At 46.8% G+C, this 21,235-nt stretch overlaps 5 protein-coding genes across 7 annotated transcripts; 3 read left to right on the forward strand and 2 right to left on the reverse strand.

Annotated features, from left to right (window-relative positions):
- Positions 1–122: 122 nt before the first annotated feature.
- On the forward strand, positions 123–3,303 carry LOC125986122 (bucky ball-like). Of its 2 annotated transcripts, XM_049749551.2 has the most exons (7): positions 123–445; positions 634–786; positions 1,020–2,375; positions 2,452–2,547; positions 2,682–2,786; positions 2,871–2,897; positions 2,959–3,303. In XM_049749551.2, exons 1-6 carry the CDS (start codon positions 439–441, stop codon positions 2,873–2,875), a joined length of 1,722 nt encoding a protein of 573 aa, XP_049605508.1. In that variant the 5' UTR covers positions 123–438; the 3' UTR covers positions 2,876–2,897; positions 2,959–3,303. The 2 variants fall into 2 exon arrangements, with proteins under 2 accessions (XP_049605508.1, XP_049605507.1); XM_049749550.2 differs by lacking the exon at positions 2,871–2,897 and having other exon boundaries at positions 129–445.
- Positions 3,304–3,806: 503 nt separating this feature from the next.
- Positions 3,807–7,348, reverse strand: LOC125986124 (aurora kinase B-like). Of its 2 annotated transcripts, XM_049749552.2 has the most exons (9): positions 7,201–7,348; positions 6,637–6,675; positions 6,313–6,388; positions 6,186–6,231; positions 5,558–5,746; positions 5,249–5,387; positions 4,588–4,736; positions 4,318–4,492; positions 3,807–4,144 (listed from the first exon to the last, which is right to left on the reverse strand). In XM_049749552.2, the coding sequence occupies exons 1-9, from the start codon at positions 7,204–7,206 to the stop codon at positions 3,971–3,973; spliced, it is 993 nt and encodes a 330-aa protein (XP_049605509.1). In that variant the 5' UTR covers positions 7,207–7,348; the 3' UTR covers positions 3,807–3,970. The 2 variants fall into 2 exon arrangements, with proteins under 2 accessions (XP_049605509.1, XP_049605510.1); XM_049749553.2 differs by lacking the exon at positions 7,201–7,348 and having other exon boundaries at positions 6,308–6,388.
- Positions 7,349–8,234: 886 nt separating this feature from the next.
- LOC125986121 (uncharacterized) lies at positions 8,235–10,957 on the forward strand. Its single transcript, XM_049749549.1, has 5 exons — positions 8,235–8,383; positions 8,449–8,733; positions 8,821–10,515; positions 10,593–10,676; positions 10,742–10,957. The coding sequence occupies exons 1-5, from the start codon at positions 8,347–8,349 to the stop codon at positions 10,768–10,770; spliced, it is 2,130 nt and encodes a 709-aa protein (XP_049605506.1). The 5' UTR covers positions 8,235–8,346; the 3' UTR covers positions 10,771–10,957.
- A 2,997-nt stretch (positions 10,958–13,954) lies between these two features.
- On the forward strand, positions 13,955–18,935 carry rnf152 (ring finger protein 152). Its single transcript, XM_049749556.2, has 2 exons — positions 13,955–14,146; positions 17,909–18,935. Exon 2 carries the CDS (start codon positions 18,062–18,064, stop codon positions 18,665–18,667), a length of 606 nt encoding a protein of 201 aa, XP_049605513.1. The 5' UTR covers positions 13,955–14,146; positions 17,909–18,061; the 3' UTR covers positions 18,668–18,935.
- Positions 18,936–19,213: 278 nt separating this feature from the next.
- Positions 19,214–21,164, reverse strand: LOC125986119 (cadherin-20). The gene is made up of 2 exons (XM_049749546.2): positions 21,022–21,164; positions 19,214–20,595 (listed from the first exon to the last, which is right to left on the reverse strand). Exons 1-2 carry the CDS (start codon positions 21,110–21,112, stop codon positions 20,087–20,089), a joined length of 600 nt encoding a protein of 199 aa, XP_049605503.2. The 5' UTR covers positions 21,113–21,164; the 3' UTR covers positions 19,214–20,086.
- Between the last annotated feature and the right edge of the window lie 71 nt (positions 21,165–21,235).

Consider the following 21,235-nt stretch of genomic DNA (forward strand, 5'->3'; position numbering starts at 1 on the left):
ACACTAAAGACCAATTTATCAATTTCATTTATTTCTTTACTATTTTATCAATTTATTCGCGTGTCCAAGCTAGCTGCATGCATGTGAAATTATCTAATTAGAAAAAAAATATAAAAATCACATTAGTATTCCCCCCTGAACTCACCTTAAACTTTTTAACTGTCCCATTTGTGGAACTAAAAACGTTTCCATCTATTCATTTATTTGTTTATTCACACCCCAAACATTTTTTTTTCTCCTTCTTCCCGCTTGTTATTGGGCAATTAATAATTGGCCTACTCGTACAAGCCTTCGCCTTAACTCAATTGACGACAACGTATTAGCGAGTTGTCAAACGATTCGGACACAAAAAGAGAGCTTGTGGTTGGAATTTGTTTGCTGGCCGTCGTGCTTTTATTTAGGAAGACCCGACCGAGTGTTAAAGAAAATACTGCAGACATGGAAGGTAATTGACACGCGAGTTAATGCAAAGGTGGTTTTATTATTTTGTCTCTTTAGCACATGAGCTGAAAAATGACTTTTCTCCTGGCTTGGCACTTTTCCATTTGCACCATTGCACATTTGAAAGCAATTAAGACCGTGGCGTCACGGGATCGGCGGAGTTTTGAGTTAAGAAATGTGATTTCTTTGCAGATGAAGGCAGGCAATCACAATCCTGTGGTAACGAGCAGCAGACAATTCAACACTCCAGACCTTTTTTCTACGTGCAACCTCCATCCCAACCTTATTACCTGTATCAGCAGTGGCCAATGCAGAACCCTTACAGCCACTATGGTCTCCAAGCAGGTATGAAATTGCAGAAGTAAATGTACAGATAGCGTGGCGTGGTGGATTTCTGGTCTACCGTGAAGCGTTTGCAGGTGAATAATATAGATCTGCATTTTTGAGCAGCTAATGGGGCGTCTCATTTTGTATTTGTCATTTCCATTTGTAATAAATTTGGTGGTTAGGATTGTAAAGTGACTTGATGGACACCCTGTGTATCTCTAATGAAGGTCATGTTCTGTATTAAAATCCAGGTTTTCATTTTGGCCGGCCCTACATGAGTCCTCAGTACATGCCGTACCCGGGCCTCGTTGTTCCTCACCCCCCGTTGCATCCAATGGATTACCGCCGCATGTTTGAGCCTCGCTTTTACCCGCCCACCTGGAATGACGACGGCTCACGGCCGCCGCATCAGCAGGCTCACGGCCAGCGGCAGACGGCAAATTCCGAGGTCCAGACCGAACCCTGCGGCTCCATTAACAAGCTGGTGGAGTTCCTGGAGAAGATGGAGCTGGACTCGGGGATGGCGTCGCACTCCTCCGGGACGTCCCTTCCGCTGGAGGAGAAGAAAGGTGAAGAGCAGTGCGTCGCTCACCTTCTGACCCAGGTGATGCCGGCCTGTTCAGAGTCTCAAGCGGTGGCGTTCAGTGACTCCACCACAGCTGTGTACGGCGGAGAAACCAGCCACATGAGCTTGGATGCCTCCTCCCCTCAGGCGTACTGGCCCGGGGGGCTGGAAGTGGCCTCCCCTCTTGATAGCTCTTCCTTTCATGAGGACAGTCCACATCCCGAGAATTCAACCACGTCTGAGCCTTTCCTCGCTCACAATAAGTCCGACGCGGAAAATATCCAGTCAGAGTTTGTTGCATCCGTTTGCAGCCCTCCCAAATCCGATGCTGACCCGTCTCCTTCTCTGTCTCCCTCGTCCGAGAAGCCCGACGGTGAAGAGAGTTTCGACAAAGTTTTGAGCGATGTCGAGACCGATTACAAGATCCTCCAGCTGCCCTTACAGGGCGTTCTCAGTACGGGAGCAGCATCACGCTTTTCGTCCTCGTCCTCCCTCTACTACCAGAACCACCGCCCCTCCGGCCACGAGCGCGTAAGCGTTCTCAGCCCATCCCTGGACGAGCTCTCCTCTCGGGATGAGATGTTTTCCACAGACCTCGAGGACGTGGATCTCTACCCCCAGCGAGCCTACTCGGGAAGGAGAATGACAAAGGTAGCGGAGGCCGAGCGGGCGTCAGAGGAAGTTCCCGCGGCGCACGTGTGGCTTCCCAACAAGACCAACAAGAGGCTCAAGTGCAACTGCTGCGGGGCAAGTCTGCCCAAGGGTGGCACTCGCAGCAAAGTCCACACCGCCAAGGTGTATCGGGATGAAGCTGCCACCTCCGAGGAGGACGATGGCTGCAAAAGAGGCTGCGAGCCATCGCGAGCACCGCCCAGAAATTATCCTCCTCCCGGCAAGTCTCACTTGGACCCCCAGAAGCAGCCTGTCAGGTTCTGGAACAAATGGAGTCACTACAAAGACCCCATGCAGTCAACCGCTCAGGGTTATGACAACAGACCCGGAGAGACCGGCGGCCGCGAGCTGCAGTTCAGAACTTACCAGGGTCCGTCACCTGTCGCTGTATGATTTGAGTGTAGCTGAACGCAAACGTGATGATCAAAGTCAGTGGTCATTTGCAGAGAGAGGCCAGCACGGCATGTCCGAGCCCAGCAAGAGGAATGTCGGCAGCGGAGCCATTCCCAGAAGATGGCCTACGTCCGCTCTGCAGCGACAAGGTCAGTAACTTGAGCTTTGAAAACATGGCGGCAAACTTGGTGAGCGGGCAGCGTTCCAAACCCGCTTTGGTTTGGCTTCATGCTAGCAAAGAATCAACATGGAGCCATCTCGCCAATCGGTGTTTGATTGACAGAGTTGAGCATGCCGAGGGCGCCGATGACACCTCCAAGACCTCGACGTGACGACGACAGCAACGACGACAACTATAAAGAACTGCCGTCCTTGCCCTGGGATAAAGGTTCGTTTGGTTTCCCCTCCTCACGTGCCCAATGTTTTTTTGCTGCCATTTTCAATCTCTTCCATTTGCCTCCTTCCTCCTCAGTATGAGAATCAAGTGACTTGTTGAACTGTAAGTTCCCGTCCTTGGCATGTGTGTTATGAGTCACATGACGTCTCTCCTCCTTCTGCAGGTTCCCCTCGATGAATCTAGGAGGATGTTTAAAAAAATATTTGTAGGGCACCGGGTGTAAATGGCAAGCCTCTTGTTGTTTGAGCCAAGAAGAATTAAGACATTTCTATCTAAGTTTGTGTTGCATTTATGTGCACTGTTTGTTGGACAGCCCAATATAACATTCAGGTGTAAATGGCACTGCACAAAAAAACTTTTTTTTTTTTTTTGTCAAGAAGAATCACGAAATTGATGTCATATAATTTGTGCCTTGTATGCTTGTGCAGCTCACTGAGGCAGGTGCCCTGAAAAGATTGTGTTGATCTTATTCCTGTTCGGGGATGGTCTAATAAAATGTCATTTGCCACTTGCTCTTCTATTTATTACCGACACGCTGATGTTTTCATTGGATCCATTTGGCTCACTCGCCGCTATTGACGACTGTAGACGTCAAATGTTCATTTTAACAAAGCTGGCAGTGAATGTTAGAATCATTCACTAACCAAATATACCATTTTTGACAGTGTTGAGCACCAAAAGAGATTTAAGGTGCTTTATTTAAAGCTTTAAGAAATATTTAATTTTTAAAAAATGACCAAAGTGAAGCAAAACTGTTTTCAACTCGAAAAAACTTTCAAATATTTTTATTTTGAATACATTGTTTTATTTTCCAAGTATTAAGTTCAGCACCTTTATTGTTTTTTATTATAAAGTCATTTTCCTTTTAATTTCAGTAGTTTTGTATCATCAACCAAAATCGCTGAATTTTTTTATAATCATCTTAAAACCGAAGACAAGTCGCTCGTCAGTGCCTCCCCGGTCATGAACCTCACCGCACGTCACTGAATTTAACTAATAAATACGTAAATGAACATTTCCACAATACTCATTTATTGATATGCACCCGTAAATTAAAACACCACTCTGTACAAGATACAAGATAATAGCAAAACATTTACTAAAAAAAAAAAAAAAAAAATGCAGGACAGAGAATATACACCCATCACAAACATAAAGGAAGCTTTGGATTGGGCTCATGAGGTTTCGGTAGGACAGACTGGGGGTAAGATCCGCCGAGAGTTTTCACGGACCCACGGGTGATCAATGACGCGCTGTAGCGGTAGACGATCGGACGGGCAGTGGCGAAGCAGCTTGCCGATCAGGTCGCGTGCACCTTCTGAAATGATGCTTGGGTACTTTAGATCCACCTGGACAAGAACAGAAAAGGATTCGGGATGGTTCATTAGCCTACGGTGGATTCTTAATCTGGCTCCACCAATTAATGTCAAGAGAAATTCTCGATCTTCTGTTATGAATGACTGAGGCTGCAACTTTGCCGGAAAAAGGTACTTAATCAAAAGGCTGATTGTTCATGACCCACCTTGGTGATTCTTTTGTACGTATTAGCATGAGAAGCCGTTTCAAAGGGAGGATTCCCCACAAGACACTCATAACAGAGGATCCCGATGCACCACAGGTCCACTTTCTCACTATGGGTGCGGCCTTCGATCATCTCGGGAGGAAGGTAATCCAGCGTCCCGCACATCGTGCGCCGCCTGCACAAATGTCGATACGGTACATGAAGTTTGCGATTGCGGCTTGAAAACAAATCGGTTTCAAAACTTTTGACAATTTATTAGCTTTTGCATACCTGAGGGAAGGTGCATGAACTGACCAACCAAAATCAGCCATTTTCAGCTCTCCACGATAGCCAAGTAGGAGATTCTCTGGTTTGATGTCACGATGGATCACTTTCTTTGAGTGACAGTACAGAAGTGCATCGGAGATCTCTTCCATAAACTGGAAATGAAAACAGAAATGTCTTCAGAACTTTAACCACTTGTGAAAAAAAAGAAAGAAATATAGTTAATTTAAGTTTTCCTGGTCCCATAGAGCACACCGTTCAAATATAATAAACAGATTTTAAGACGACCTATTTGTCCATCAGTGGTATGTGGGGAGAAAATTGAGAAATGGATCCTCTCAAATACCTTTATTTTAAAAAACTCATAAAAGATCGAGTGTGTTTGGAAAAACATAACAGGAGCCACAATTTGTGTTAATAAAACCACCCAAAACTACACCTTTAAATTAAAACTAATCTGAAACTAAACTCAAGTAATCAAACCCAACACACCTGCTCTAAAAATGACTTAAAACCAAGTGAAGTTTAAAAAGTCCAAATGAAATAAAAACAAATTATAAAAAAATATATATACATGGAAATCCTCCACACATGAGATGATCATTCAGAATGACACCATCGCCACTGACCAAATGATCGCGGCTCGGTTCATAGCACAATGGCTTACGGTGGCGGTGCGCTGATCATCAAAGCGTCCTAATCTCTGGAGCTCCTTGTATAACTCGCCACGTGGCGCGTACTCCAACACCAAAAACACCCTCTTACGGTCATGAAAATAGTTGTAAAAGCGAAGGATGTTGGGATGCCTGAGGGGAGAAAAAAAACACATATTTATCAATACAGTAGTATTTCCACCGCATGCCTATCATAAAATATGGATTTTGGTAAAAAAAGCCTTTAACAGATCCGAAGGGATTGTATTTCACTGTACTGTTTAGTCAATGTGACAAAATCAAATTCAGGAGAAGACACTTACTTGAGGTGAGCCTGGATCTCGATCTCCCTTCTGAGTTGGTGCTCCACACCCTCCTTCTCCATCTGGGACTTGAACATCACTTTGAGAGCCACAATGCTTTCCAGCTTCTTTATCTTGGCGAGGTACACATTGCCAAACTTGCCCTTCCCCAGTGGTCGACCGATGTCAAAGTCATCAATACTGATTTGCCTGTTTGTATAAATAAAAAAATAATAATAAAAAATAAAAGGGGAGAGGGGGGTCCATGAGTGGATTGGTAAGAAAACAACAACAACAAAAACTAGCTAAGACTGAGGGCTGCACCTCAAACAAATAATGTAAACAAATCAGTTACAAAAAAGGTGAAGGCAAACCTCCGCCATGAAGCTTCATTTTTTTTCTCTTGAATAATATAACCTCAGATTTACTGATGACTAAACTATTTTATCCCTACCAAACCAGGAAACTTTACCCTGACCTCTAAAAAAAATTCTGCATTGAGAATCTGCAATAATTCAAACCTACTGTAATCACACTGACAACTACTTTAAAAATAATTCAAAATTGATTTTGAATGAATTTTAACAGAAGAACATCCATAAATGTTTAACACAAAATTCTGTGAAAAAGGGGATTACTGTGTACTTACTTTGGAACCACACTGGAGGATGAACCAGCATATTGTCTTACGGGTTCTGAAATTAATGTACACCTTATCAGTAAAGTAATTGCAATAATATTCACAATTGATTTTTTTTAAAGGGGGCTCACATTACCCATAACAACATTTTTGTCTGTGGCTCGTCGCGGTTTAACCGGAACACGTTGTGGGCCAGCCAGGAGGCTCGAGCTCTAATCAAACACGTAAAAAGCAGAAATTAATTATCATCTTGACTCAAGATGCTCCAAGTAGAATCACATTTCTGTACGGACATTTTGTTCGCAGGACAAAGAAAAAATACATATATGTAACAGTAAATAAATATACACCTGTGTGGATTTAATTTACACCATTGTCTTGGGTACCATAAATGGTGACTTTTGATGACAATAATTTGCAATTGTAAAATGTGTTAGTTCACCACATGTTTTCATCTTACCAGTTGCTGGAAAGTCCTTGGCTCGTTGTTTTCTTTATTCTATAGAGAAATACATGTTACTTAATCGTTCTTAAGATTTTAATGCAATTGGTTAGCAACCAAAATTACAGATTGACACAAAGCGACATTTTTTAAGACAGTTTAACATGAATTGTTCGTAATGTGTTGTCAGTCATCTAGTAACATACAAGTGAAGGTTACATTATACACATTTAAATGCTTTTCAAAGGATTATCATCAACACAGGACAGACATTCGGAACAGTTGTAAATAACGACTAGGCCGCAAACGATGTTATTATCATCGACATGTATGTAATAAAAAAAAAAAGCAACAAATAAACCAGACTTTGGTCATACATCTGCTGAGCGGTATATATAATTTCTTTCAATGTATTTTGCACACGATATAAATGGTTGATTTAGGCTCATTTGTTCAACCGAGAGTAGCTAACCTAGCGTCGATAGCTAAACACTGTATGAACTAGGTGAAACTGTAATAACTCGGAATTAGCAAAAACACTGTTTTGTTGTACAATTACGATACGAAAATAATATATGTTACCTGCATCTTTGTGTGAAATTGGCAGTTTTGTAGTGTGGCTTAACTCTTCCTCCGGACGACCACTGCCGCCAACTTTTTCAAAATGGCAAGACGGGCTAAGCTGGTTGGCCAGCGGGTTGCACATCGAGAGTTTCCATTGGCCAGGAGACGGAAAGAAAAAAACTGAGACATTATGAATGTATATATAAATAAACAAAAACAAAACCCATATTTGACAGTGCAAAAGAGATTTAAGGTGCTTTACTTAAGGAAATTTAAGAAATATTTTATGTTAAAAAAAATGACCAAGAGGAAGCAAAACTAGTTTCAACCCGAAAAAACTCCCAAATATTTTTATTTTGAATACATTGTTTTATTTTTCAAGTATTAAGTTCAGCACCTTTGATTTCAGATTCAAGTTTTATTTTTTTAAGTACGAGTTTTGGTTTTAAAAGTACAAAACTTTTGACCCCAATCTACTACTTTAGTGTGTGACTGGCGGATCGCTCGTCATAACCTTTGACCAGTAGATGGCGGTAATGCCCCATAGAGCAGGTGGTAAACTGCCAAAAACAGAAAAGAAGAAGAAAAGAGTAGAAGGAAGAATAAATGTAATCATCATGGCGTGTAGCACGGAGGCAATTTTCAGCCAAGTTTTCAAAGTTATCATTAAATCAAAACTTTGGTCAACTGTCACTTTAGCCTTGGGCAGAAGTTGTGCTGGTTCAGTAGTTGAGGCCAAGTGCAAACATGAAGAAGTGCTTTCCCAATCAAGTTCCGTTTCAGTTCATTAAATCGATTTACCGTGCTTGAGGTGCTAGAATTCTCTCCTGCATAGTTTTATTTATAAAGGAACTGATATACTTAAAATTCAAACTGTACTTTAGATTTAATTAAATTATTACATTAATTAAATTAATTACAATTATTAATTCAAATTAAGAGTCTACTGTAGGATGGTAAATCAAATCAATCCAATCCAAAACGTTGGTACCATGTTTCAAGTATGGCCCTGATCCGGCTGGCCTCAAGTGCCTGCACGCCCGGCTGCGGGACATCATCAATCAAAATGGCCGCTCATCACCTGCAGCCACGCCCTGACCAATCAGTGCCATACCAAAACCATTATCAGGAGTGTGCAGCCTCACTTTGGGTCTAACCGCCACAATGCGAGCTGAGTTGCTTTGTCCTGCAGAACCTACAGGTAAGTGAGCTCACCTCACGTGCTCCTGCAACATGGCGTCATTCTCTCGTCGTCTGTCTCACCAGCAATGGAGGCTGACTCTTCTCACGCGCCCCCTTCCCACGGTTTGGGTCCTTGCGATGCAAACCTGCCACCCGGACCTCCACTCGGACCTCCACCGGGAGCTCCTTCCGGAGCCACACGGACCCGCGAGGCTCCAGGGGAAAGTCGTCCTGAGCAGCAGCAGAACCACAAGCCTATGTTCTTCTTTCAGCCCTCGCAGCCGTACATGCCCATGCAGGGGCTTCAGTGGCCGCTGGCCGTGGCCCTGCCGCTCGGATACAACCCCTACTACGGCTGCCCACCTTTAGGTCTGTTCGTGGCACTTCAACTTGATGATAGGCCATGTATATTTTTTTTAAAGTCATTTCTGAGCATATGTTTGCACTCTATTCCAGGTTACGGGATGCCGATGATTCCACACTACCAGCCCAATCCTTACATTGAGCCCCCCGCTTTCGTCATGCCCCGAACGCACCTCCACCTGACCGACTACAGGCGCATGCTAAACCCTTACCAGCAGACCATGGCCTACCACGCCCGACGATACCGCTACCAGCACAGCGCACCGGCTAGAAAAGTCACCACCGCTGAGGTCCAAACGGAACCGCTCGCCGGTGTGCTTAGAACCGGGAAGCCAGGTTCCGGCAGCCCTGAGGTCCTCAAAGACTGCAATGGTGCGAACCCGCCGAGCGGATCCGCCAGTCAACCAACTTTGGAGGTGCAGAATGATGCTCTGGAAGTGGGAGCCCCTCCCAACGGAAGCTTTGTCATCCAGACGGAGGAGTTGACCATTGAGTGCTGCACCGGACTCCAACTTCTTCACTCCCACGAGACCGCAGAGGTCTCCCACGGCTTCCCCACGGACAACGGGCCGGGCATTTCTGTGGAGAACACGCAAGCTTGTCCCGACATCTTCTTGGTTGGTGGTCCCAATGAAAAGATTCTCAAGTTGGAGGAGTCCAACGAGCACCAAGATCCCTTCACTGGCTCTGCTCTTCAGGATATACCCGTTGAGAAAGATCTACAGATGGCCTCACAGAGTATCCAATCTCAAGTTCTGGATCAACCAGTGTGGTCAATGGAGGACACTTTGGACTCGATGACCCCCGTGGAAGAATCCGATGGAAGGCGCCACTCGGCTGAAGAATTGCCTCCACATGAAGCTCCTGCAGGAGAAACCGGTCCCGCTCTGGAGGATGAGATGGCCTCTGAGGCGGAGGTGCGCTATATAATGGAGAAGGGATCTCCTGAGAAGAAGCAGGAAACAGAAGTTCCTCTTCCACCTGATTTGGGAAGTCCTCAACAGGAAGACAACCCACAACTTGGACAAGAACCAAACTTCCAGGAGCACCAGAACACCTCATTTGAGTCCTTACCCACCTATCTTCCCTCCAGCAGCTGGCTGGCAGATTTTGACAGAGCAAAAGTTTACAGCAGAATGCCGCCCACTCCCAAAAAGCAGAACCAAGCTGTGAACCGGACCACCTTAGAGGTTCCCACTCGGAGGAGGAAACTGGAGCTGGAGTACAGGGAGGAACCTTGTGTGCGCAAGCCCAAGGAGCAATACAAGCCCAAAGGCAAGACTGGTCGACAGAGCCTCTCGGACCATGAGTGTTGCATCACCAGAACCTTCAACGAGAACATCTTTAGTCTGACGAGTGAACGATTTTGCAGCAGATGCTTGGCCAAGCCTGGTCCAGGCCTCAAAAGAAAGGCTGTCCCCTTCCAGCAGCGCAACCAGGCCCCGACGTCCACCTGTGACACCTGCAAGTCTCACACCGGCAAGAGGTTTCCGAGGAAAGGTTCCGTCCCCGACACACGGGCTCTGCGGCGTACGCGAGACACGGAAGGCGACTCGTCGGACGGCTCGTGTCACGCGGGCCTCAAGAGCCGCCTCGGCAGGCGCAAGAGGCCACTGGGCTCCAAGCTGAACTGGGAGAAGAACTGCACGCTCGACGAAGCGCAGCGCCGCCAACTCGAGGCCGGGGAGCGATTGCGCCACTGTCCCCACGGCAACGCCATTCGGGAGCTGGACGAGAACTTGCCAGCGCACGCCGAGCAGCTTTACTGGACACATGGGTGGCAAACAGGTGTGCCGAGGCAACTGGACTCCGGTTGAACATGTTTTCCTAAATCCAAACTGAATGTGCAATCTTTGATCCACCAGAGAAGTCATGGAAAACGGCCTCGGCCAATCCTGACGGCACGAGATCACCGCACTTGAACAAGCACAAGACGTCACATTCACAAGGTGCCTCCCTTGTTCTTTCTCCGAGTCCAAATTTTCAAATATTTAATATTATTTTCTCTCTGCAGGAAGTCCAAGAAAAGACACACGATGCTGAGTTGCACAAGAGCACCAATCAGTCACTTTTAGATGTTTTGTACACTTAAATTATTTGCACTTATTTATATAGACGGTCACAAAATTTACTATTTATTAACCACTAAATAAACACAGATTATTTGGAGTCATTGTTTTTCTTTGTCTTTTACATTTGTTGGCACAATAAAAATATATTTCTGCAATAATTTAAGACTTCTGATGTACTCTGAAAAACATTTGAGCAGTAACACGTGGTCACAGGTAGGGGGCAGCAAAGCACAATACTGCCAGGCAGAGCGACCCTGATTAATTCGCTGCAAGAGAAGGCCAAAAGATTTTTTTTTGTAAGGAGGGCTAAGACTGAAATAAGTCTCTGGGGGGAAAAAATAAACAGTGGAAAACTAGGCTTGTTTTCCCCTGTGGACTTTAACAAAACTCTAACCTAGCTTACATGCTAATATTTTTAGTTTAGGGACTAAAAAGCATTTAACTGTTCAGCAATGCTTCCACGAGTGTGAATGTGGCCTGTGTATATGCTAAAGTGGCTAAAATTAGCATTGAGCTGCTTTTACCCCCTAAATGTTCTGTTTGCATTGTAGCCTAATGCTAATGTCATGCTAGCATTGGCATACACGTGCATTCCGGACTGAAAACTGTATTTTTGTATCTGTATTGATCCGCCATTATAAAATGCCCATTTTCAAATGAATGTCGGAGTGCCACATATCCGCCTCGTGATTTGATTGAGCCGCGCAGGCGACTGTGAACTCCATGATTGGCTGCTAATGTGCAATGTCAGGCCGCAGGGCAGCAAAACGTGTTGAATAAATAACACATGTTGAATTTAAAGCATTAGTGTTCACGCCGTGTTGAATCAGGCGATTAGTCCTGTTTTGCTGCGGTGGTCGCTTTGAATAAATCGTGTGGGGCTGTTGAGGAATTGCTTTCTTGGCTGCGGGGCGAGTCAATAGCAAAATGTAGCTTGTGTTGGATGTCTCTCTTTTGGGCAGATGACTTGAAAACCTTTGCTTATATGCACCCTTAGGTCACTCCGATGATTAAATATCCCGGTTTGGGATTATGTGCACACTCACGAGCATGAAGGCACTGCTAAAGTCAAACAAGTTGATCTGCCGCCTGCACTCAGCTGATATCATATTCTTTTTTTTTTTTTTTTTTTTGCCAACTCTAATCCCTCCTCGCAGCATGCCGGCTGTATTCGGGAGGCCCCGCTGACGCTGCCGTGTGCACGCTTAACGTCACACTTTAGCAATTGTCGAAGGCCATGCAGCCCGGAGGAGACCATGCGGCTCATAAAAAGGTCATTAGACCTGCGGATGCTGCACAAACTAGATTGGGGGAATAAAAACACACACACAGAAATGTCAAGGTGTGTGTGTTAACTTATTTTAAAAAGAGAAATGATGGAGGGAAGAAAAGGTAGAAGGCATGGAGGAAGGAGGGCAGGAAATGTGAATGCGAGGAAAGAAATGCAGTAGGAAGGAAAAAAGAACTCAAGGAAGCAAGTAATGAAGGACAAAAGGAAGAAAATGTGGAGGGAGGAACAAATTAAGAAAGAAAAGGATGGAGTGACATGAAGGAAGATATAAAGATAAAAGAAAAGAAATATAGAAAGTAGGAACAGAAGTCAAGGTCAGGAGAGGAAACGAGATACCCGGCCAGAAAATTCAATTTCTTCTTCATTTGCGACATGTTAATACGGCCTCCCCACCGCACCACCACGGACCACCCCTGAGCCGAGCTCCAAAATGTCCAAAGTGAAAAGCAAATTAGCCGGCAATCATTCATCACCCACAGAGAGAAGATGAGAGAATTAATTAGCGCGGCAGGAAGAGCCAAGTGCTTAGCGATTTGTTGCTTAGCGCCGACCAAGCGGCACATTTGCAGGCCGACGACATCCAAAAATTGTCCAAACATGTTCTTGACCTTCAGGGCTGATTTTGAAACTGGATCATCACGTTGGTGCATAGACCTTTATTCGGTTTGAATGATTTTGAGCGACCGGCAGAGGCGCTTCTTGGCCTTTCTCGCCGTCATAAGCTTCAAAGTATTGCCACCACCAAGATGATATTGGCAACGCGGCGCTCATGCGAAGGTTAACCCGCTTACGGAATCTCCATCTAGGCCCGGTAAAGTGATTCTGCTCGCTCCCGGGCGTCCATCTCCCGGCCGGAGAGGACCTTCGGCAACCCGAATAAACTCAATCTCCCGTCACGGTGAATCCGATTATACAAGTTTGCGCCGAGGTCACCTTCCAGACGCAGAGGGAGATTTTGATTGCACTTGGACGGGAAGGCTCCGTCGTGCTCCATATGGAACGGCTGAAATTGCAAAGCTGTAGTCATGGTTACAAGAGTCAAAGTGAGCGAGCCCTCGTTCAGGTTCGGGAATCGACTCTTGCTGTGCGTCCTAGACGTCATTTTCGGGATGAGTGTGGACGGCGGGGAAAAAAAGACAGGCTTCCAAACTAGTTTGAAGCTTTCTAATGAAGCATTTAACCTCTTGAGCGTGTGAATGTGACACTGGGAACACTCGTGGAAAAGACGAACATGCTCGTCCATGGAGTGCCATGCTAACTGCTAACCCCCCCTCCAATAATTTTAAAATAAACAAACAAGAGTTCACTGTACAGAATTAGCTTGTAATTACTTGACAAAACCATTTATCTCACCCAAGTTGCAGCTAATTAGCATAGCATTAGCACCACTTTAAAGTTTGTGGCAAAAGTCGTAAGTAATTAGCGTAGCCGCACGCATCGCTGAATGTCATTGATCCCGAGCGTCATTATCTTAATTGTCATTCATCGCCATCGCCGGCGGATAAATAAACAAGAGCAACCTTGAGTCGTCGTTTTCCTCGCTTTGTTGATCAATAACTTGACTGATTAGCAGCAAAGTCAACAAGCAGCAGAAATGTTTCATAGCAAACAAATGACGAATCAAGTTTTGTTTGCATGAAGATGAATAATCAGCAAGGACAGACTTAAGAAACTGAGTGGGCAACTTTTGCAAGACAGCAAGACCTTGGCAAAAAGGCCTACGCGACCTATGGAGCGGGTGTTGGTTCTTTTCTGACCACAGCCACACTTATCAGTGGGTGTGTACACTTATGCAACCTCATGATCTTCGATCGCTCTCGCCACAGCCCCGCCCTCTCAACCCTTAACCTTGCCCAACCTGCGCGTGCTCGAGTGCGCGTGCGCGCCGGAGGCAGGCGGGCAGGGAGGGCGTTTCCGCCTGACGAGAGGCGGCCGCCTGTTCTGCGCCTTGCTCATGTTCCTCTCGTCTTGTTTTGTTGCCTTCCTTCGCGTTCACACGACGGCGAGGACCACAAACGCGCAAGCACACGCACGCACGCTCGCATTGCCGCACGAGGTGAGTCGCTTCCTTTTGCGCTTCATCATCAACATTTCTGTCCTTCTGATTTTTGTTCCGATCTACTGTCACGATTTAGTTCTTAGCCTGAGGGCGTGAGCGCATGTGGGTTTTTGTTTTCGTCCTGGGCTATTGTGTCTGGAGCAAATGGTGTGTTCACGTTCATGCAAAAATTTGCTTTGTGCGGTGCGCTTATGAATAGCGCGTGCTGCGCGTGCACGTCTCCATTGTCCAAGCACTGTGAGACGATCCGACAAAGTTAAAGTCATCAGCCCTCACAAGGAGCTTGATATTTTTATTTATTTATTTTTTATCCCAGCTGGAATGAATCACGGGAGGTCACGTCAGGACGAGTTTGGAGGGGACCCCCCCCCCCCCTTCCCCTCCTGCACCCACAAAGTCTTTCTTTTGAAATAACAAGCTGGATGTTCTCCCACTTTGAGGAAGTCTCGACTTAATCTTGCTGTGTAATTGCCTGCAGGATTACGGCGGTTTAACACGACGTCCCTGGCAGCTCTTTGCTTCTTGACGACAACTCGGACTCAGTGTGTGTGCGTGAGTGCCAAATGAGATGTTTGTGAGTCAGCGAGAACATGCCAAACATTCCCGAGTTTGTTGTTTTCCTTTTGCTAATCTCAAGCAAGGCAATCAGAAGTGGCCAAAGGGCCCCGAGGGGGACGAATGCATCTCGAGGGGGAGCCCTGGTTCGTGCTAGAATGTCATGACCTCGCCCAAGGAGATTTTTGCTTGATGATTATAGAAAAAACAGCGAGCTAACACGCTATAATTTGCTAGAGCTTTGGATGATTTCAAGGTAGTTTCGGATCATGGACTGGAGCTGTTAAAATCGCCACAGCGGGACGCCTACGACCTTTCAATGCGTTGCATCGGGGCGAGGCGCCGATTGATTTTTTTGAGTGCGTCAGCTGATCTGCAAGCTTCAGTGTCACTCAGAACACAATCAAGATAACGAAGCCGATTGAGATCTGGCTGCCTATCCTCCCTCCTTCTCGTCATGCGCCTGAAGCAGATGGAGCCAGCGCCGGTTCTTTTTCTGACCGTCATTGACCTTGACTAATGAGGAGAAGGGCCGCGACCTGCCAGATGGGGAGCAGGAGGAATGCAAAAATAGAAAACATTTTTTCTGGCGTGCCGTCTTCCCGCACGTATGTCGATGTCAGGAAGAAAGCAGCTGATGACGGGCTGCTGTTGCTTCTCCTGCGTGACAGCACCAAATCCAAAAAAGGTCAAGCCAGCAAACAGGTTGCAAGTCACCTGCGCCTCTCTCCGCTTTTTAAACAAATCAGATTGTGACGTAGACCTACTTCGGAGTTCACACCTGGTTTGCCAGCACATGGCAAGAGAAAATGTTATTAAAAGACTCGCCGCCCCGCCGCCGCGGGACCGAATGACGCCGCTAATGAGATCGAAAGCCCGCGGGCTGCCCGCCTCCCGACTGCGCCGGCACGGAATCATTCAGTTTTTTAATTGGCGGGATGGCGCTGCAGGAAAAGCAATCAGCCAGACGATGAAGACGTGCATGCGTGTGAGGAGGCGGCTGAGTGCTACCAAAACTGCCTCACACTTCGGATGTTGATCAAGTCTCCAAACTTCCTGTGCGCAGTTAGCATGTTCTTCCTGCGGGTTCTTAAAAATTCGTGACTTGACCTTAAGTCAGCCGGGATGCCGCGACCCCACCGACGATAAACGCTCTGGCCATCTTTTTTCAAATGTACGTATTTCTCTTTGCACCTGAAGCAGATCCAAGTTCAGCCAAGGTCCGCTCTTTCTTATCTGCTTTCTGTGAACATATCTGCGGACTCGATTGCGCCAATAAATCTTCACTGATGGCTTTGCACGCTTTTAAAGTGACAAGTGTTTATCGGCTTGATGATCCCATGTTTACTGTGATGGATTTGTGCCTGTCCGTTATCGGGACCAGCAGCCAATCAAACGTGTCGACCTTTTGTCGTCTTTTCCTGCTGACATCCTGACATAGGTATGAAATATCTCGTCTCCGTGTAAATCCATCTCCGCATGAGAGCAATCGTCTGGATTTCAAATCACGAGGTGATTTTACGTCACACGGACACGTTTTGATGGTGTGACCTTCAAAAGGCCGTCTTCTCCTGTTGCACAGTCTGCACACAGCGAGTCCCACCATCAACCCAAAACAAGAATAAATGTGTGCGTGCGACCCCGATGGAGCAGCCGCATGCACTTGGCAAACGCGACGTCGTAAAATAAAGCAATTAATGTTTATCAGCCTCATTTTCATGAATGATTGACCTTCATTGTTGCGCTATTCTTCTTTGCTCCTTGTTATCTTTGAGGGCATGCGGCGCCTCCTGTCAGAGCTCCTCGCCCCTGCCGCCGTTTGCCGTGGACATGCGTGCTAACAGGAACATGCGTTCGTCACGGCAAGCGCCGGGAAGAGTTAGCGTGACATTTGCCTGACATTTTTAGCTGGGGGTGCTCACATTTAACGAGCTGCGCTCACTTCTTGCAGGTATTTTGCTGCTTCCTCGCAGCATTTGGACAGTGTGTGTGTGTGTGTGTGTGTGTGTGTGTGTGTGTGTGTGTGTGTGTGTGTGTGTGTGTGTGTGTGTGTGTGTGTGTGTGTGTGTGTGTGTGTGTGTGTGTGCGTGTGTATGCTGCCAGCCATGGTGGTTATTTTTAGCTCGTGCACTTTTCTTTTGGCTGATTGTATGTGGATACCCTGAGGGAATATATGTGTGTGTGTTTGCGTGTGTGTGTGTCTGTGTGTATGTGTGTGTGTGTGCCACCTGCACACAATGACGTCATGACCAGCCTCTGGTGAAATTACTCTTACTCAGACTGGGGACAAAAATAAATAGATAAAATAACTAAATAAATAAAAACTAATGTTTTATGTATATTTTTATACATGTTTATATTATATATATAATTATATATAACATTACAGTTTTTATTTGATTTGTTTATTTATTTACGAGCTTGTCTAGTAGCACGTGCATGTATGTGTGTTTTAAATAGGACATACAAAGTAGGTTGAAGTCGTACATCAAATGACATCACTGTTTGCTTGCCTGATGCTTAACAGCGCCCCTAGAGGCCTACGTTTCCATTGACGGTTGTCCTGGTTACGCCACACAGACTCCCACATCAATCACCTGCGTTCCAACATATTTCTCATGGGCTAAAAGTTGACGCTTGGAATTTTATTTGGGGAGTTATGCTTGTAATGAATATTTTGAAATGTAAAAAATTAGTTTGGTTTAGTTGTCCTTTCATGTCTTTGAGTCCCCCAGATTCATCAAAGGATGGCTGAAAAGAAACGAGTCAGCACACTTCACACTTCTTTACCACCACTCCCTCCCTTTGAGAAAAATGAAAAAAGAGGACAAGATAGAGAGAGGGAGGGAGAGTGACACCCCCCCCCCCCCCACACACATTTTTTTTCCCCTGCAAATGTCTGTCTCTGATTGTTTCTCTTGAAATGATTTTCACGGCCATTGAAGCGGGCAGATTGCTGACTCAGCATTTTTCACGCTCACTCGCCACCAAATCGTGAGTCGGCACTTTTGGACCAACTCTCAGCGGCCGCACTGACCTCCCCTCGCAAAGCAAACGAGTGATGGTCACGCTCATGGATGGGGTAGGGTTTCAAGCCCTAACCCCAAATGGATTCAAGTTTTAAACCGGATTTGGGGTTTTCTCTTATCCTATCGTCGGGGTCTTAATTTGAATGTACTCACGTGGCATATCTTTTTGTCGCAGATGGACGAGCATGTCGCCGCCAGCAGACCGTGACGTCGCCGCGACACCATCCAACTTGTCGGCGGAGCGTCGATTCAGGACGAGGACGTTTTCCGAAGCCCCCTTTGGGGTGAATTGATATCAGAAGCAATCATCGAGGGATTGTATGGACTCATGGAGACTCTTTCCCAAGATTCCTTGCTGGAATGCCAGATCTGCTTCAACTACTTCAGCCCGCGGCGGCGGCCCAAGCTGCTGGACTGCCGCCACACGTGCTGCTCGGTCTGCCTGTCGCAGATGCGCGGCAGCCACAAGGAGCTCCGCTGCCCGTGGTGCCGTGGCGTGACTAAGCTGCCGCCCGGCCTGTCTGTGGCGCACCTGCCTGACGACCCCGAGGCGGTGGCCGCGGTGGCCATCCCGCGTATCTCCGAGCGCACGCCTGTCTTCATCCACCTGCCCGGCAGCGGCTGCTACGTGCTGCCGCTAGCCGGCCCCGAAGAACACGCGCCTGACCTGCTGGCGTGCCGCTTCCTGCCGGGCGGTGGGCAGAAGGGCGTGGCGGTGGTGAGCGTGCCCGAGGAGCGCCCCCTGGGGGCACTTTTGGAGCTGGACGAGGGGGAAGGGGAGCGGCCGGTTGGCGTGCCGGCGGCCAAGGGCTCAGCCTGGTCGGGCGTGTGCACGGTGGTGCTGGTGGCGTGCGTACTGCTCTTTCTGCTCGCCATCGTGCTGCACAACATGTCGTGCATCTCCAAGCGCTTCACCGTCATCTCCTGCGGATGAACTTCTGCCGGGCTCACCTTTGACCCGCCAAACAACCTTCTCCCGCGGAGATGAAACATTCCCGAACAAACGCTCTCATGACCTCATCCGGACTTTCCGTTGACCCTTTGATTATTCTAGGCTCAGGCTCGTCTGATTGGTCGTTAGTTTGTGATTGATTAGTTCAAGTGCATCGGGACTTGGACTCCCAAATGAGTGGGAAAGGACAACGCCTGCGTGTGACTTGTCCACCGTGTTGTCAATAAAGTTGCGGTGTTAGAAGACCAAACGGGACGTCTTTCTTTGTTGGTGTCCACTAATGCCTGCATGCTATGTTTGAACGGTGTCCATTTTAAGTGACACGCTGCTCTGAGACATTTTGGAGCCGATGCCAAAATGTCCCACAAAAAACAGGACGCATGTGAAGCCATTTCCTGCCTCCCTTCCTCCCTTGATGGAGCTCTGGGGACTCCTCGGGTGATGCTGAAATGGAGCCGCTGACCAAAGTTGACATCCGAGGCTCCCGAGATGATGAAAAGCACTACTCGTACAATCACGACAACAAAGTAGCTTTTAAGCATTTTATTAGCAAGAATACAAAAAAGTATCGGCATTCGCATACTACCTTAGCGTAGCATGAGCAACCCCACATGTTCAAGTAAAAAGATCCAAAATTACCCTCAGTTTTTCTTTCTTTCTCTTTTTTAGGTGCTCTTTTGCTTTTAAAATCCAATTTTTTTTTTTTTATTTTTGTACATTTGGCACTTAATGCGGACGGCGGGCAGCCTCTTGACCACTTTTCTTTTCAGTGAGCAGCTGCTTTTGGTCCTCAAATAAGTTAGCCCCAATATAAATAGAAAATAATATATTTTGATCCGGACCTGATGAGGCGGGCTGCAATGTCTGTCTGCTGAGAATCATTCATTCTTCTGATGTGGTCCTCTTTCGTTTGTGTGCTTAGAAGTTTACTCCAGATATTCTGACATGCTAGCCAGGGAAGGGCCCGTTGGGATTCAGTCCAACCTCATGAACGATTCTTTGTCCAGAACGCCATACATCTTGGCCAGCTCCTCAAAACGTAACATTGTAACTTCCTAAAATGAGTTACCCTCCAATATACATATGTAGACCAACAACTTGAGCTGGTGGCAGTGATCCGTTTGTCTGATTGGACGTCTTCAACCTTCTTTTATTTTATTTTTTTCTGTCTGTGTGCTTTGATGAGCCGGCATTCTTCAACTGGAAATTTTCTAGTTTTGTGACATTTTGTTCACACGCCTTGTAAACCCACTGAACCAGGCCCGTTAAGGCGGTCTGGTTCTGGAAGGCCACCATATGAGCGACTCTCGTAGATGTTGTCGAGAAGCCACCGCAGGGTGAAGAAGACCAGGCTCGTTTCGGCGTAATTCAATAAATGTGATGCTTTGAGTTCTTTCCCGATTACCACATGGGGGAAGTGTTAGCGTCTAGCACGCCATACATCTCGGCCAGCTTCTTGAAGCGCGGTCCCCAGTCGTTGAGGTAATCGTACTCGTGGTCTCCGCCGGATCCGCCCGACTGAAGAGAGCTGAGGGACTCCGCTATTGAACCCTCGCCCTCATAGGCGTACGTCTGCAGGGAGTCGTAGGGCGGCGCACACGGGTCCACGTCGGCCTCCACAAGCTTGGACAACACGTAACTGTGAACGCCGCCGCCGGCATCGGAGCGAGCCATCGGGACGTAGCGAGACAAACTCTGGATTTCCGGAAACATATCCTGCCGCGGCTCGCAAGCGTGTGGTTGCACTTCCCGCGGGTTCCACATGGCGGCGATGTCAAAGGCTTCCGTGTCCTCCTCGCCGCCGCCCTCGTCGTCGTAGCGAACGATGTTCTCGTGCACGTTCTCCTCGTCGTCGCTCAGGTACGGTTTCTTGCGGTGTGTCCGTAGTGACAACATCAGTAGAATCATCACTGATAAAACACAGACACAAAAAAAGCGGTGTTAGCACAATTAGCACGGAAGCTAGGGTGTAAGCTAATAAGCTAGCTTAATGGATTTTAATGCGCTGTTTTTTTTTAGCTATCTTTTTCGTTTTTTAGATGGCAAACTCACGAGTCTGCCAAGTAGTTTATCAGGTAGACCCTAAATTTCAGTCACAAGTTTGTTTAATCTCCTTTTGTAGTTTTGTTTTAGCTATTTAAATTGTGGCTAAAGTATTAGCTCGTTGGCTAGTAATTTGTTAGCTGATTGGTTACTTTGTTTTAGATTTTCAATTTAGTTAGTGTGTCAATGTATTGGCTAGTTAGTTAGGCCATCTTTAAACTAGGTATTTCAGTTAGTGAGTGAGTGAGTGAATTAAAGTTAATTAATCAAGAGTCTTATGATGTGTCACTTACCCAGGAGCACGAAGATGGCGGCAAGGATGGCAATGAGCGCGGCCCTGCTAAGGCTGGCGGGCAGGCTATAAGCTTCGGGGTTGCAGGTCATGATGTTTCCGTCGTGGTCACAGGCGCAAACGCGCACGCTCAATGTGGAGGTGCTGGTCTTTATCGGTGCCTCGCCGTCCGTCACCACGATGGGAAGGTAGAAGATGCTCTGCTCGCGCTGGGA

This window comes from Syngnathus scovelli, chromosome 18 (genome assembly GCF_024217435.2).
Source record: "Syngnathus scovelli strain Florida chromosome 18, RoL_Ssco_1.2, whole genome shotgun sequence".
In the NCBI taxonomy this organism is placed as follows: domain Eukaryota; kingdom Metazoa; phylum Chordata; class Actinopteri; order Syngnathiformes; family Syngnathidae; genus Syngnathus; species Syngnathus scovelli.

Excerpts from the sequence above, each read along its gene's own strand:
- LOC125986121 (XM_049749549.1), top strand. The coding sequence starts at position 8,347 with ATGCGAGCTGAGTTGCTTTGTCCTGCAGAACCTACAG. Across the intron at positions 8,384-8,448 it reads TTGTCCTGCAGAACCTACAG|CAATGGAGGCTGACTCTTCT; the intron begins GTAAGTGAGCTC and ends CTGTCTCACCAG. Across the intron at positions 10,516-10,592 it reads GACACATGGGTGGCAAACAG|AGAAGTCATGGAAAACGGCC; the intron begins GTGTGCCGAGGC and ends TTGATCCACCAG.
- LOC125986124 (XM_049749552.2), bottom strand. Across the intron at positions 6,232-6,312 it reads AGACAAAAATGTTGTTATGG|AACCCGTAAGACAATATGCT; the intron begins GTAATGTGAGCC and ends CATTAATTTCAG. Across the intron at positions 4,145-4,317 it reads CGTACAAAAGAATCACCAAG|GTGGATCTAAAGTACCCAAG; the intron begins GTGGGTCATGAA and ends GTTCTTGTCCAG.
- LOC125986122 (XM_049749550.2), top strand. Across the intron at positions 787-1,019 it reads CCACTATGGTCTCCAAGCAG|GTTTTCATTTTGGCCGGCCC; the intron begins GTATGAAATTGC and ends ATTAAAATCCAG. Across the intron at positions 2,548-2,681 it reads GTCCGCTCTGCAGCGACAAG|AGTTGAGCATGCCGAGGGCG; the intron begins GTCAGTAACTTG and ends TTTGATTGACAG.
- LOC125986119 (XM_049749546.2), bottom strand. The coding sequence starts at position 21,112 with ATGACCTGCAACCCCGAAGCTTATAGCCTGCCCGCCAGCCTTAGCAGG. Across the intron at positions 20,596-21,021 it reads CGCCATCTTCGTGCTCCTGG|TGATGATTCTACTGATGTTG; the intron begins GTAAGTGACACA and ends GTGTTTTATCAG.
- rnf152 (XM_049749556.2), top strand. The coding sequence starts at position 18,062 with ATGGAGACTCTTTCCCAAGATTCCTTGCTGGAATGCCAGATCTGCTTC.